The sequence below is a fragment of the Pan troglodytes genome, chromosome 1 (genome assembly GCF_028858775.2).
Source record: "Pan troglodytes isolate AG18354 chromosome 1, NHGRI_mPanTro3-v2.0_pri, whole genome shotgun sequence".
Lineage (NCBI taxonomy): Eukaryota > Metazoa > Chordata > Mammalia > Primates > Hominidae > Pan > Pan troglodytes.
In genome coordinates this window covers 169,714,689-169,729,967 of record NC_072398.2, presented here as the reverse complement: position 1 = coordinate 169,729,967, position 15,279 = coordinate 169,714,689, and the positions used below count along the sequence as shown (strand labels likewise).

The 15,279-nt window shown below is 39.0% G+C and overlaps 1 protein-coding gene across 9 annotated transcripts in view; it reads left to right on the top strand.

The window, feature by feature from the left end:
* The window catches only part of NFIA (nuclear factor I A), a 386,822-nt gene that overhangs the window by 198,339 nt on the left and 173,204 nt on the right, over positions 1 to 15,279 (top strand). For all 9 annotated transcript variants that reach the window (XM_001157327.8, XM_063801256.1, XM_009459072.5 and 6 more), the window contains one exon: positions 1,474 to 1,539. In XM_001157327.8, the coding sequence (XP_001157327.1) occupies positions 1,474 to 1,539 (66 nt within the window). The remainder of the gene's footprint in view (positions 1 to 1,473; positions 1,540 to 15,279) is intronic.

The following is a 15,279-nucleotide window of genomic DNA, read 5'->3' as shown; positions in this document are numbered from 1 at the left end:
TGTGGCAATTGTTACAGAACGATAAAAGCTGTCACTTTGCCAGACTCAAATAAAAATTCACTTTTTAGCATCTTCTGTTATTTAACCTTTGAATCAACATAGAATTTTTGCTATAGTCACCAGGTTAAGATTATCTGAAAATTTTAAAATAGATATTTTTTGCTATAGCACTTTCTTATAAGTAAAATCTTCATTTGCTTAAAAGCAGGGAGTCTTTTAAAGTAATAAATTAGCATTTCTAGACCTAAGGTCACTAGTAGTGCCACTTCTTTCTGCAGCATCTCCAAGAAAGAGAAGGGTGATGCTATAACTCAGTTGCTATAGAAGTAATATTTTCTGTTTAATCACAGTTAAGTGTCATGACCTTTTGACCTTACATTAAACTTGCAGAAATGTGGTTAAATTTCAGGCAGCTAATTCAAAACCTGTGAAGTCAAGTTGAAGTTAGGATGCAAGCTCTCCGCAGATACAGAGGTTTTGTTGAAAAAAAATTTTTGTGTTTGCTTTTAAACAATGTTGTAAACGACTTCAAGTCTCAGAAAACGCTTTATTTTTAAATCAAAATTTTTCCCCTTGAAACATTTTGCCTGTTTTTTCTCTCCTCTCCCCAAAAACTGTACCATAAATATGCTTGTTTCTAATTTTGTGAAATTCTTTTGATCTAATTTTATCTAATTTAAAAATTAAGTTACTTTGATTTTCACTTATTTCATTTAGAAATTAAGTTAATCAAATTCCTTTTTTAGTTTGAAAATATGATTATATTTTTTAAATTAAAAAATGTTTAATTCTATAGAGGTGTACAAAAATCTGTTTTTGCAAACAAGTCCTTTTAGGATCTCCCAAATGCATCAGTACAAGAAAAAAATAATTCTTATAAAGTAGGGGAAACTTGTACCTTCAGAAAGACTTCTTTGAGTTATGCAGTTATTTCAAGAAAATGTGATGGAATATTAGGACTCTAGTATTTAATGGTGTTAGTCTGCGTAGTCTGTTGCTGGAATGCAGAGCTAAATATCAACAGAACTTGTTACTGTTGTTTGGGTTGCTTTTATATACCAGCTTCAAAATATGTTTTGACACTTTATTATGTTCTGAATCAAGCTTCAGATGTGTGTAATGAAGGATGAAGTCTTTATCAGACTCGAGTGTATAAATAGTGGAGAAGAGCAGTTTGGAAATGGTCTCTCTAAGAGAATGGTTGCTGAAGAGCTTCAAGTTGTGATCTGGCAAAAGCCAATGCCACCGTAGGTGTCCGCAAACCGGAGCGTCCTCTCTAAAGGCACAGGCTGCTGCTGCATTTCCCTCTCTTTCTTTTCTCTTTCCATCTTTTCTTTTTTTCATGTCTCATGTCATTTCTGTAACGTTCCCTTTCTTAGTTTATAGGTTGAACCTTTTGAGAAAGTCTGGCACCTCTGATGCACTTTCCCTTGCAGACCCTGTAATTTTTGGCTGTATTTTTATGTTTTTCAGATTCAAGTCAATCTGAAAGTCCCAGCCAGCCAAGTGACGCTGACATTAAGGACCAGCCAGAAAATGGTAAGTTTAGCTTGGGACTCTAGCTGCTGCTTTCAGAGTCCACAGCAGCCAGCAGGCCGACTAAGTGTGAGGATTTGGGGGCCTACCCTATAAGTAGCCCATAGTAGGAACAACTCCAAAGACTCGGAAAAACTCAAGTAGATTACTTTTAATAGGGCAGCTTCTTGTTCTCGGGATCACCCCAGCAGCCTCAGGACCCCCGGCCCTAAACACTATTAGGGTGCCCATGAGAACCTGAATTCCCAAGAACGTTGATTACCCAATTAAACTATGAGAAGTGGGGTTAATTTACCAAATCAGATTTTTTTTTAATAGCATTAAGTGAGGAGTCATGGCTTTTTCACTTCATTTTAGTTCTTTAATGTGGCAAATGCCCCATGATCATCTTCACTAGTGATTTAAGATCATTCATTCACAAGCAGTTTTAAGCCTTTTGGGAGCTCAACACTTTGCCAATTCTTTTAAGAAAAAAAAAATATCTATGCTTTGAAGGATTTTTGTACCTTAAATTGTCTAAAATAAAATAGTGAGGATACAGGACAGCATTAAATTCCACTGCTGCATAAATATCTAAATTTTCTGTTGCAGATGCTTTATTAAAATAGAACATACATTATATATGAATATCATAGTATCTGGTAAAATTTGAATTCGTGGCAGGCACTACAAGTATGAAAAATACTGTCATGGGTTGGAGTTTTATATTGAATAAAACTATCGGTTTCAATAAAAACAGAGACTTCAGTGAACTAGCAGTACCTATCATATAACAAACATTGTGTTACATACTTTCACAGATATCATCTCATAAAATTCCAAAATGTTCTCCTTTGCTGATAGCACTGAGGACTCTGGTGGAATGCTTTACCTTGAAGGGCCTGTGGGGAGAATATGCCATTGTGATTAAAAGCTCAGGCTGTGGGCTGGGCGTGGTGGCTTTCACCTGTAATCCCAGCACTTTGGGAGGCTGAGGCTGGCAGATCACGAGGTCAGGAGTTCAAGACCAGCCTGGCCAACATGGTGAAATCATGTCTTTACTAAAAATAGAAAAATTATCCGGTCGTAGTGGCATGTGCCTGTAATCCCAGCTACTTGGGAGGCTCAGGCAGGAGAATTGCTTGAACCTGGGAGGCAGAGGTTGCAGTGAGCTGAGATTGCGCCATTGCACTCTAGCTCTGGGCAACAGAGCAGAACATCTCAGGGGAGGCGGGGCGGCGGAAGCTCAGGATGTGACCTGCATTCAAATTCTGCCTCTCCTATTTCTTACCTGTGTGATACTGAATAGGTTATTTAACCTCTCAGAGTATTGATTTATTCCTCTAAAACAGGGTAATAATATTACCTGTTTGTTGAAGAGTTAAATAAGATAATATGTGTAATGTGCTTACCATAGTATCTTTCATAGAGTTTATGCTTTAAAAATGTCAGCTGTGGTTCATTATGACTTTTATTATTTTTCTTGTCAATATAATTCTATCATACTTTGTTTTTCACCCACTTTGAATGAACCCGTTGCTTGAGTCTCTTCCTTTTGTTGTTCTGTACATTGTTCCATGTTGATCTCCATCCAATCTTTTGGAAAAGATAGGCAAACGGAATTATGTTGGTATTGTGGGGTGAAGGATCAAGTTTACCACATTAGCTATCCTATCACTGATTTTTCAGAATATGTTTCATTTCCTACCCATGAGAAATTTGATTACATTGCTGGATTCTAGCATTAAATATGGACTGCCTGGCAATTCCTCTCCTCATCCTGGTATTTTGGTGATATTTTCTTTATCAAAGTTGTCTTTTTAAAGCAGGCAGTTTAAAAAAAAAAGAGAGAACTCTGGAGGTTTGTTTTTAGTGTCATATACAGCTACATCTTATTTTTTGTTGACATTTTAAAGAGTGGTATTTATAGACTAGTTTCGTTCTTTATTTTCCACTTGACTTGTAGGTGATGCCTTCAAAGTTTCACTTTTTTCTACATATTGTATTTGTGCATAATCTCCCTAAAGATGTCTCCAGAGGTATAATTTTATTTTCATCTTCAAAAATGTGTGGACTGTACGGGTGTGTAGTTCGCGTATTTAGGTCTGGCCGCCCCTCTAGCAGGCCTGCGATTCATCTGTCTTCATAAAATGGCCAACAAGCTGTTCACATGCAAATATAAATTGAGAGCATGAGAGGCCTGGCATGCCTTTCTGGAGCTGCCTGCAATCCCAATATTGTGTGTTTCCCATTCCAGAAAGCAACCAGGATTGAGCCTGGATTTTTTGGCCAAAGGCAGAGAGATACTAGCCAAGTTCACTTTTAACCTCAGATCACTTGATGCTACTACCGCAAGGATTTATGCTATCATTTTGGGGAAATCATGTGAGTTCAAAGAAAGAAAGTATAATATCTAGGAGATAAAGTAATAAATTCCTATCTTTCAGTTTTCTATTTGTTTCAAAGGAGAAGTAGTAGAAGCTGGCTTATCTTAGCCCCAGTTGAAGAATTATCAGCCTACTCAGTTTTCTGCCTCTTGTCAATCTCAGATGAAGTTAGTGGAGGAAAAATGATTTTTCTCTTTTCCTTAAAGACACGTAATCCCAAAAGGAATAAATGAAGATTCAGGGCTTGGTATTTACATGCATTAGATAAGGTTCTACTCTCTGGTGTTGTGTTGATCAAGAGAATGTTTCCTCTTTTTCATTACCTCAGGATATGAAGATGAAGTGTGTGTTTCGTTTTTGTTTTGAAAGAGGGAACTCTCATAGGTGTATCAACAAAGCTCTAAGAAATTTTGGAATCTTGCTGATTGAAGAAGTAACAGACTTGATTCTTCAAATAAAATGGGAATTCATTACTTCACATATATGTATGTATGTGTATATATATATGTATGTTTGTATGTATGCGAAAAAATAATATTCTTTTTATCCTAGCTCTTGAGAAAGGTAATGGGAAACGAATGGTATTTCCCTAGTAAACCATGGAGAATGAATAGACAAATGGTAACACGCTGTTTCATCCCAAACCGTAAACTGGGCCATGTAACTTTACATAAAGTGGATGCAGCTGTTTCTTCCCTGTCCAACTAGTCTGCTTTTTCTGTGGAATTTTTGCTTTCTTTTCTTGTACTCCCTTAAGACTCAACTGTAAAAGAAAACAAATCTTTGTCCAATTAGAGCATTAGATGGGAATTTTGAAGGAATTATCTGAAGCCCAGCGATAAAATATCAGAAGCTCTGAAACTCAAAATTGGTATAATATAATGGGTAAAAACTCTGCCTCTGGAGTCAAAAAGACCTGAGTTCAAATTAAATAATAGCTGAGTGACTGAGTAAGGTACACCCCAATCTCAGTTTTCTTACCAGTAAAACAGAAATACTAAAAGGAGGCCAGGTGCAGTGGCTCACGCCTATAATCCCAGCACTTTGGGAGGCTGAGGTGAGTCGATCACTTGAGGTCAGGAGTTCGAAACCAGCCTGGCCAACATGGTGCCCGTCTCTACTAAAAATACAAAAATTAGCCAGGCATAGTGGCACATGCCTGTAATACCACTACTCGGGAGGCTGAGGCAGCAGACTATCTTGAATCCGGGCAGCAGATGTTGTAGTGAGCCAAGATGGCACCACTTCATCCAGCCTGGGTGACAGAGCAAGACTCCATCTCAAAAAAAAAAAAAAGAAAAGAAAAGAAATAAAATACTAAAAGGACGTATCTCATGAGTGTTAAACTGAGAATATGCATACAAAATAGCATTCTGCCTGGTTCACAGTAAGGACTCAAAGGAAGGTTACCATTACTACCTTCCAGTTAAAGCTTGTCGTATTTACAACGAGTACGTATATTCAAGAGGTCCAAAGCTGGGAGCCTTGGAGTGGAAGGGGATGGCGTCAGAAATATACCAAGACTTTTAGAGACATCTTTAGTGGGTACTTACCCTGCTCTGAAATGTCAGACATGGGTTTCCCAAATCCCCACAATCCCCATGGTGCCACGTCTGTTTTCCCATTTTGTTTTATCCTCACAATCTGTTCATCTCCCATGAGTTTGAGAACCAGGGAATTGCAAAAAGGATTCAGAGTTGCTGGAACCTTCAGAATGAGTACTCAAGAAGGTGATTCTGGAAAGAAGAGACTTCTCCTAGATGTCTTTAATTTTAGCTGAGTTTTTCCTTGGCACAAACCAAATAGAATCTGGCTTATTAAAAACTATAAGCTGATTAAGGGTAGGATTTATGACAAATTCCTTTTAAAAAAAATCCTGCACAGCCCGTAGATCTGTGCCTTGAACTTAATGGGTACCTAGTACTTATTTGCTTAATGAATAAAATTAATAAGTAGATGAATATATTGTCATTACTCCCAAATATTTTTGGAGTATCTGTTCACTCTTGATTTACCTAGAGATTTTAAGAAAAACAAACAAACAAACAAAAACGCTCTGGAGAAGCTGAAAACCTAATTTGGGTGTGGGGGAAGGCTGTCCTCAGACACATGGACAGAGATTAACAGATGTAACTAGTAGGTCTAGGAAGCCAAAGCTGAGGGCTAGGTACTAATGGGAATAGGACATAAAGTTGTCCCTCTCCCCTTCCTGCCCGCCCCCACCCCCACTTCAATGAGCAGGTGTGGTCAGATGTTTGAAACATCACCATTTCAGTTTATGCATGATGCTTGATTACCGTAGGGAATGCAGTTCAGACAAAGTTGCCAGCTCTGATTGGTATCATTTAATCCTTTGTTATATCACTGAATCTGGCTTTTCCAGAGCTCCTGAAGGTTTTAAGCCTTATTTGTTGGACTTTGACTTAGAACATCGATTTAAACAACTTTTGTGAACTCCCATGACATACTTTGGTTACTTTAAACATATTTATGGGACAGAGCATTTAAAATGCCTGCCTGATATTTACAGGGCCTGTGAACAGTCCTCCAAAGCTTGCATTCTGTGGTGTATCAGGTCAGTCATTATTGAGGATAAAGCTCATGTGATAGCCTTCTTACTTAATTCAAGGCACACTTCTGTAGGGCTGCACTGACTCAGTGTCTGAGGCAACAGTATAGGCCAGCGTTGGCACTCTGAAAACACACCCCCACTGGCTCTCACTGTTATCCGTGAAAGCATCCTTAACTAAAAAAAGAAAATGTGGGGCTCCCTTGCCAGAAAGAAATGCTATCTTCACCTGGTTATTTTTCCCTTCTATTTGCCATTTCTCATCATCTGCACAGACTGCTAGTAATAACTTTATCATAGTGGTTTTTAAAGTGTGATATTTATAACAAGAAATCAGAATTGGTATTTAGATGATTTCCTTTAGGTTTAATCATGTTTGTTCCTCCTCATTTATCTGGTAGTTGCACATATGTTGGTGGCATCAACCCTCAGATGGGTCTTTGCAGTCAGTGGAAGCCCATTAATCATGATGCTTGCCCCAGATTTTGAAAATTTCCAGCTCTACCTGCCAATTTGAAAATTACCCTGGAGTATTGGTTGAATCTACCTTTCATGTTCGCCATCTTCATTTATGTCGTTCACATCCTGAATTGTTAAAAGAGGTATCATTGTTAAATGTTGCTAGGTGAACAAGGAATGTACTTCTTTTCATCCGTAATTGTTGCTATTTCATGCATTATTATTTAACTCATTGAATTTTTAATGTTTACGAAATAAGTTTTAGTGCAACTGACTTCCTGACTTAAGATTTATGTGTAGGGCTGGCCACAGTGGCTCACGCCTGTAATCCTAGCACTTTGGGAGGCCAAGGCGGGTGGATCACTTGAGGTCAGGAGTTCAAGACCAGCCTGGCCAACATGGTAAAACCCGGTCTCTACTAAAAATACCAAAAAAAAAAAAAAAAAAAAAAATTAACCGGGCGTGATGGCAGATGCTTGTAATCCTAGCCACTCGGGAGGCTGAGGCAGGAGAATCGTATGAACCCAGAAGGCAGAGGTTGCAGTGAGCTGAGATTGCACCACTGCACTCCATCCTGGGTGACAGAACGAGACTCTGTCTCAAAAAAAAAAAGATTTATGTGTAGGATTTACTTTGTAATTTGGGGCTGAGAAGAGAAACCTATAAATTTCTTTTTCTCTTTTTTGATGAACATTTTTTTATCTGACATTATTCTCTTTAAAAATTGTGGGCCTTCTTGTTTAATGTTTTAAATTGTTTTTACTACCTCCTCACATGTATAGTAGATATATTACAATATTATATTGCAATATTTATATATAGTGGGAAGGCAAAATAAAATTGATAATTCAAAACTGCAAAAATGGTCACTGCTGGATGGACTGCTTGTTTTAGGAACTGTTTTGATGAATGTGTCGTTTAGTTGGGTGATTTAAAAAAATTTGGAGGCAATGCAACCTTACAGTTTATGTTTTACTGGGAAAGAAGGAGCATTCTAGCACCATTGACTTGTAAATGCAGTTTATCAATATTTCATAATTTGCATGACTTTCTTTTACAATTACCTAGCAACAGTTCTTCTCTGCAGTGTTCCTTCAAAAAACCCCGCAGGGACAGACACAGTAGAGTGACCACCAAAATAGCAGCAATAACAGTTATGATCAATATTCTAAAATATGTAAAGGTCCCAACTCAGGGAGACATTAAAACCTAAATGCCTTCTGGTTTCCAGATCTGTATAATTAAATTCTGACTGATGAATTTTCAGCAATGCAATGGAGCTAGTCTCTCTTCTTTAAGAGACTAGGGAACTAGAATTTGGTTTCATCTGAAATTTCATTCTGAAACTAGGTGAATTTTGCTTTCTAAAGAATTGTTAGCAGGTGTGACCCATCATTGTTTGCAAAGGCTCCTCAGAAATGCCTCCAGACAAAGGAAATTCCTGAGTCTTTCTCTGTGAAAGATGAGGTGCCATCCTAGGCTGGGGGCTTCCCCAAGTGCATGACGCAGTGGAGGCTGCAGAGCTTAAGCCACGGGATCCAGTGTACTTAAGGCGCCTTTTCAACTGAAAAATGGGGGGTGTGGGGGGAGATTTGTAGCCATTTTAAAGTAGTCTTATCCTCACACATTATGAGTATTTTATTGTCTTCACACAGAGAATAACTAGCTGAACAGACTTTAGGTTAGTTGGCTAGTAGCCAAAATAGGAAATGTTTTAGATCCTATTCCCCTGATTTTCAAGTTCTAAAATGGACTGACTGGGTGGTCTGTTTCAGACATCTTCCCCTCCCCACTCCCCCCACCTCCAACCCTTCACACACAAAGAGTTACACAGGAAAGAAGAAAAAAAGGGATTTCTTGCTGGTCCTCAAATTCATTTGTGCCTCTGACTCTTATCCCAGGAGAGACCCAGAAGTGCCCATTGAATGTAACGTTCCAAGTAGGAAAGCATTTTAAAGTGTGTATTTAGAATGTATCTGGAATTGCGTAAATATATACATAGATCTAGATTCTAAAAATATGAAAATATGAAGCAATACACTTTATGCAGTATTTGAATTGGGCTCAAAAAGGAAATCAAATGAGGAGCCGTCATCAAATCACAGTGCGGTAGAAGGTGCACCTGGTGTTTGGCTACAGCTCCATCTGCCATTGCTCTGTTTTCCCTGTGATCTAAGCCTGGAACTAGTATGACAGGACCCTTTGACAGAGATATCCTTAGAAGGACCACTTCTAATGGCCACTTTTCATACCTCCCCATCAATTAAAAACCAGCGTGGTGAAAGATCAGAGGGGCGAGCTGGGGTCAGGAATTGGGTATGAGCTTTCCTTGCCACAAATAATAGGGTCACTTCTGCTTTTAAATTTGAATGTGAATTTGTTGTTTTTAAGCCAGTACATTATTTTTTGGAAGGAATTACCTATTTGTGGATAATATTAGTAAACTGAATGTAATATAAATAATGTATTTGGGGATTTGAAGTCACTAATCCAGATTGATTAGTTGCCTGCTAGAAAAATTCATGTGGCCACAAGGATTTTTGGCACCTTTTCTCCCTGCAGCTTCCTCATTCTTTTTCTCTTCTTCAGGTTTTACTCAGCTCCAGGCAACTCTTTTCCCCCCTGGCATTAGCTTGTCGTTAAGGAAATCTAGTGGGATATCTCAAATAGGGGTGGAGGGTAGGGGGCACTATTTGCTGCAGATTACTCTGCCCCATCTCAGTTGTGCATTTCTATACTTAGTTGATTTTAACCCAAAGGGAACCAGGGAGTCTCATATGGCTTATCCACAGGCATCATATGGTGAATATCCAAAAAGAGAAATGTAAGGATATTGTGGCAAGGCTCAGCAAAATAGGAATAGCTTTTCAACAATCTTTCCACGAAGGAAAGTCAGTGTTTTCTTAGATCTCTGTAGGTATTTTACCACCAGAGAGCTTCTCAGCAAGTAGCACTTGTAAACTCAGAGATGAACAAGAAGAAGCCAAATCACAGCTTCCGAATAGGTCAAATTAGCAAAAGAGACTTGCCATTAAAAGCCTGACACTGAGTGTCTGTTAAGGGAAAATCAGTTGTCCAAGTCACTTAAAGACTTGTACCTCAATTTTCTCATAAGTAATTTAACAGATCATTCTTAAGAATTGCTGGATAGGCCAGGCAGGATGGCTCACGCCTGTAATCCCAGCACTTTGGGAGGCCAAGGCAGGCAGATCACGAGGTCAGGGGATTGAGACCATCCTGGCTAACACTGTGAAACCCTGTCTCTACTTAAAAAAAAAAAAAAAAATTAGCCGGGTGTGGTGGCGGGCGCTTGTAGTCCCAGCTACTCAGGAGGCTGAGGCAGGAGAATGGCATGAACCCGGGAGGCAGAGCTTGCAGTGAGCAGAGATCGCGCCACTGCACTCCAGCCTGGGTGACCGAGCGAGACTCTGTCTCAAAAAAAAAAAAAAAAAATAGAATTGCTGGATATATTTGGACTAGGTATTGGATGTGTTAAGGGAATACAGAGATAGAGCAGACATCCTGCTCTTGAGAACCTGATAGTCTAGTAAAAGGGAAAAGACACCATTTGTTCATTCATTCATTCAACAGGTATTTATCAAATACACTCTAAGAACCAGGCATGTTCTAGGCATCACACTGAGCAAAACAGAAAATCCTACTCTTAATTTAGCTTACCTTCTTGGGGAAGGAGACAGACAATCAGCTGATTAATACACATGTCACATGCCAAGTGGCATCAAACATTATAAAAGAAAATAAGGCAATATAAGGGATTAAAGAAGGGAGGATGTGGGTACTGTCTTACAAAGGGTGGTAAAGGAAGGCCTTTCTGATGTGTTGACATTTGAGTTAAGTCCTAATGAAGTCAAAGAAGTGAATTATGCAGATATTAGGGACTTTTATTCTAAGAAGAGGGAACATTAAATATAACAGCCCTGAGACATGCTGGAAGAACACTAAGGGGGTTGGTGTGGCTTGAAGGGTACAAACAAGGGAGAGAATAGTTGGAGATGAGTAGCAGGAAGGCAAATCATATTGGATCTTGTAAGCCAAGGAAAAGATATGGCACGTCCTTGAAAAGCCATGGTATACTCTGGAAGAATGCACATATGAGTCCATTCATTTCTTGGTACAGTAGATATGTCCTGATCCCCTACACTGTGATAGTCACTGTTCTAGATAATGAGTGTTCAGTGGGAAGCAAAGTAGACAGAGTTTAGTGTGGAGTTGTACACAAAGACCTCATTCATAGCATTGTTAAGGAATGAGACTGATTTGTCATGGCAGTATCTTTTAGTACCTCCAAAGGTTTTCCCTCGTGCATATTACTAAAAGCCAAGTTACTTGCATGGAATAATATTTGGTTTCACATACCCAATTGTGTAAACAATTATTTCTCAAAATGGAGGTCGAAATCTGTGGAGTTTCAGCTTACCCCTGCTCTCGTGACCCCATTAGATTATAACCCCCAGGTCTCACATACATTCACCATGAAGGTGGATTTTGTTCCTAAATAGTTGCCAGATGTAGCACAATGGTGGCTCACACCTGTAATCCCAGCACTTTGGGAGGCCAAGGCAGGTAGATCACTTGTGGCCAGGAGTTTGAGACCAGCCTGGGCAACATGGCAAAACCCGTGACAGAGCAAGACTGTCCCCAACCCCCCCCCCCAAAAAAAAACAAGATGCCAAGTTAAATTTGAGTTTCAGATAAACAGTGAATAATTTTTTAGTACTGCGTGAAATATACTTACACAAACAAAGTATTCATTGTTTGTCTAGACCAAGTTTTGTATTTTATCTGGCAACCAGTTGTAATTCTCCACATATTCCTGTGGAGGTTACATAGGCAATAGTAACAGCAGTGTATGAAAAGGTTTGATTAGTCTGTGATGATTTCACTGATCACAAAAGGTCAAACCACTGGAATTTAACCCACTGAAAATGAAATCTGGGAAGAGTACTACAAAGTTCTAGTGACTTGGCTGCTTAAATTCCATTCCTCCCGCATCTGCTGGTACCTAGCCCAGTAGTTTTCTTGGAACAATAAACCACTTGTGAGGCACAGTCAATAGGTACAATATAATAGTTGAGAGCCACTCAGCCCATGCAAGTGAGTGTATAAGTTTAATTAGTCGTGTATTAATTGAGTAAGCCACTGCGACACTGTGTGAGCCCATACATCCAGTTACTGGCAGACCATTTACTCACGAAAGATGATGAAAATAGGAAATCAGTCAAATAATAGAGCATTTGGAATTCGCACATCCAAAGGTGAAGTAGAGAAATGGCATTTCTGATAAACTTGAAAATAGAAGGGGCCATATTTTTCATGTGCAATATGGAATGATAAATGTATATGTTTTCATCTGTAATTGGGACAACTTTGCTAGGTATGACAAATCTTGTTTGAACATGTTAAAGAAATATAGTGTAACCTTTGAATCCTCCTGCTTTAAAAAAGAATAGTGTTCACAGATTCAAGGAAAACAATTTTGGAAATAGGGTTAAACTCTATTAGGCTTAAAGCCAGATAATAACAAAAATAATGATTTTTGGTGATAATAATCATAATAGTAGCTCACAATCATTGTGGACTTTCTATGTGCCAGTATGTTAGTTTGGTTCCTCCAAGAATAATATGTCCTGATAGGACAAGAGATTTATCGGGGCAATACCTATCAAATATAAAGGGGAACAGAGCAAGAGTAGATTGAGAGAACTTTTAGGCTGCCGTACAGTTCTGACAGGTGGGAAAGGAGGAGGGAAGAATGAGAGATTGGGTCGGAAGAATCCCAGAGCTCTCACTCCCATTGCCTAGGCTGGAGTGCAGTGGTATGATCACGGCTCACTGCAGCCTCAACCTCCCAGGCTCAGGTGATGCTCCCACCTCAGCCTACCAAATAGCTGAGACTACAGGCACACGCCACCACGCCCAGCTAATTTACTGTATTTTTAGTAGAGACGAGGGGCTCACTATGTTGCCCAGGCTGGGTTCAAACTCCTGGGCTCAAGAGATCCACCTGCCTCAACCTCTCAAAGTGCTGGGGTCACAGGTGTGAGCCACTGCGCCTGGAGTAAGCCTCTAAGAAAATTTTGACCATGCCAATGGAGAGTCCCTGAGCTTAAGTCCCCTGTTGGAAGAATTCTGTGTTTTATAGGAATGGGTCTGTGTTGGTATCCTCCCCCTCAGTTATTGGCTGGAAACAGCCTGGAGGAAGTGTGGCCTTTAAGCAAATGTGGTGGTGGATTCAGAGGAGCAGCCCTGTTAGGCAACCATGTTCCTTGCAACAGGTGGTCAGGGTGGACCATTTTTATTCATGGCCACCAGAGCCATGCACTGTGCTGAGTTCTATATTCATGATCTTATATCATCTTAATATAATCCTATGGAGGTAGGTGCTATTAGTGTGCCCATTTTACAGATTAGGAAACTGAGACACAAAGAATTTAAGTAGCTTGTCCCACAGTCAAGAAGGCATAAAGGGTATTCAGACTCAACTCTAAGTCCAGAGTCTTAACTGCTTAACCATGACATTCTATTAGAGAAAGAATGGAATTCAAACTCTGGTTCTATAATGTATTGATTGTATAAATTTGAACAAGTTATTTAAACTCTTACACTTTTATTTTCTAATGTATAAGGTGCGATGTCATCACCTTCCCAGGAAATGTGTTTTCGTTGCTGTTTTGTTCTGAGCACAAACAACGTTAGTTCCTTTTCCTTCCTCTTGTTTTGCTCTCATCTAGGATCGTCATCTCTTCCTTTATTTCTTATCTCATCTTCCCAGGTATCTGCCTCAGCCTTGTTCAGGCACCCACAGGCTTGACTACATCCTCAGAACTAACAGGACTGTTTCTGTGTGGATTATATGTCTGGATGTAGATATGTGGAAAGTGCTGAGCACTTGCAACAATCCATAATAGATACTCAATAAAATGTAGCTCGCCTTCTCTCTCATCCACCTCATTGCCTCATAGACATGAACTAGGTGCCAGGGACATCTTCTTTTTAAGTTTCTTTTTTTTTTTTTTTGACAAAATATACATCTTTATAGAAAAATTACATTCTTATTTTTTTTATGAACACTTTGTTCTTTTTTTCTACAGCCTCAAGTATTATGAGTATATGGTACTTTAATAGATATTTTTAAACAATGGACTGAGTTTTCATTTGATTTTTCTGCTGGAGGTGGAGACTATAAAATGAGGTTAGTTGCAAGGTATTTATACCAGATGCCATTATGTTTGTTAGATGGCATAAAACAATTATGATTGCCAATAAATTTAAAAGTGTTTCCGTTGCAAGATGTAGGAGTATAGTTTTACTGAAAACATAAAATGTTTCTTTTCATTCCCCATTTTTTGTGCAGTACAATAGAAATTTGTGCCCCATTCCTTTCATTTTAGATTTCTGAATTATTTAAAAGAATTGGTTAATTCTCCATTTCAAGTGAGCAAGACAAAGTTCATTAGGATATCTGATTCCTAGCAGGTCCCACATTCACAGATCATGTTAACTCCATAGAGAGGTTTATCTTCTTTTAAAATTACAAATGCTACCCACACTGAAAGCTTTTCAGTTTAATGCATTGTTACAGCTTTGAACTCTTCAGTAGGATCCTAAACAATAGAAAGAAGGAAAATGAAGCACCTTGTTGTCCAAGCTTGAGCCAGTTCTAAAAGTAGCAGTGCAGAACGTCTATGTCCTTTCAATTCTAGTGGATTTGCAACACAATATCATGAAAGGCATGCAAGTAAACCTTAGCACGTGCTCCACCAGTAGTTACCAACTGGTGGTCCTTGAAGGGAGCCAGAGGAAAAATCTTAAATTATGCATTTTTTCCCCTTATATAAAGCTGCACTGGCTGAAGATTTTTGCTTTTGACTTTATGCTTGTGAACTCATGGGTTCTCTTATACTTACAGAGACTCTGGCAGTTATAGTTTGGATTCATTTAATGAAAGGTAGGGGAGTGATGAATTATCTATTCATTTAGCAAAGATGGTAAATTAAATACTTTGAGAAGCTGGCCTTATGAGAGGAAATGATTACAAGTTGTCCTTAATGGTAAGAAGATACAGAAGCCTGTGCTGTAGACCACTGGTTAATAGCCTTTAACTTTCTCTTAGGAAAGACGAAGAAAGAAGAGAAAAGCAGGTGCTAGGAATAGCCAGTCAAGACTGGTTGTTGCAGGTGCTGCCCGTCATCTCCATTGTACCCCTTTCCGGTGTTCTTTCAGCAGATATTGTTGAATTCAGTTCTATCTGAGCAGAATTGATAGTGAGGCCGATGTGGAAAGCAACTCAGAGTAGGAGACTCAGGTGGTACTTCCGTATGTAAATTG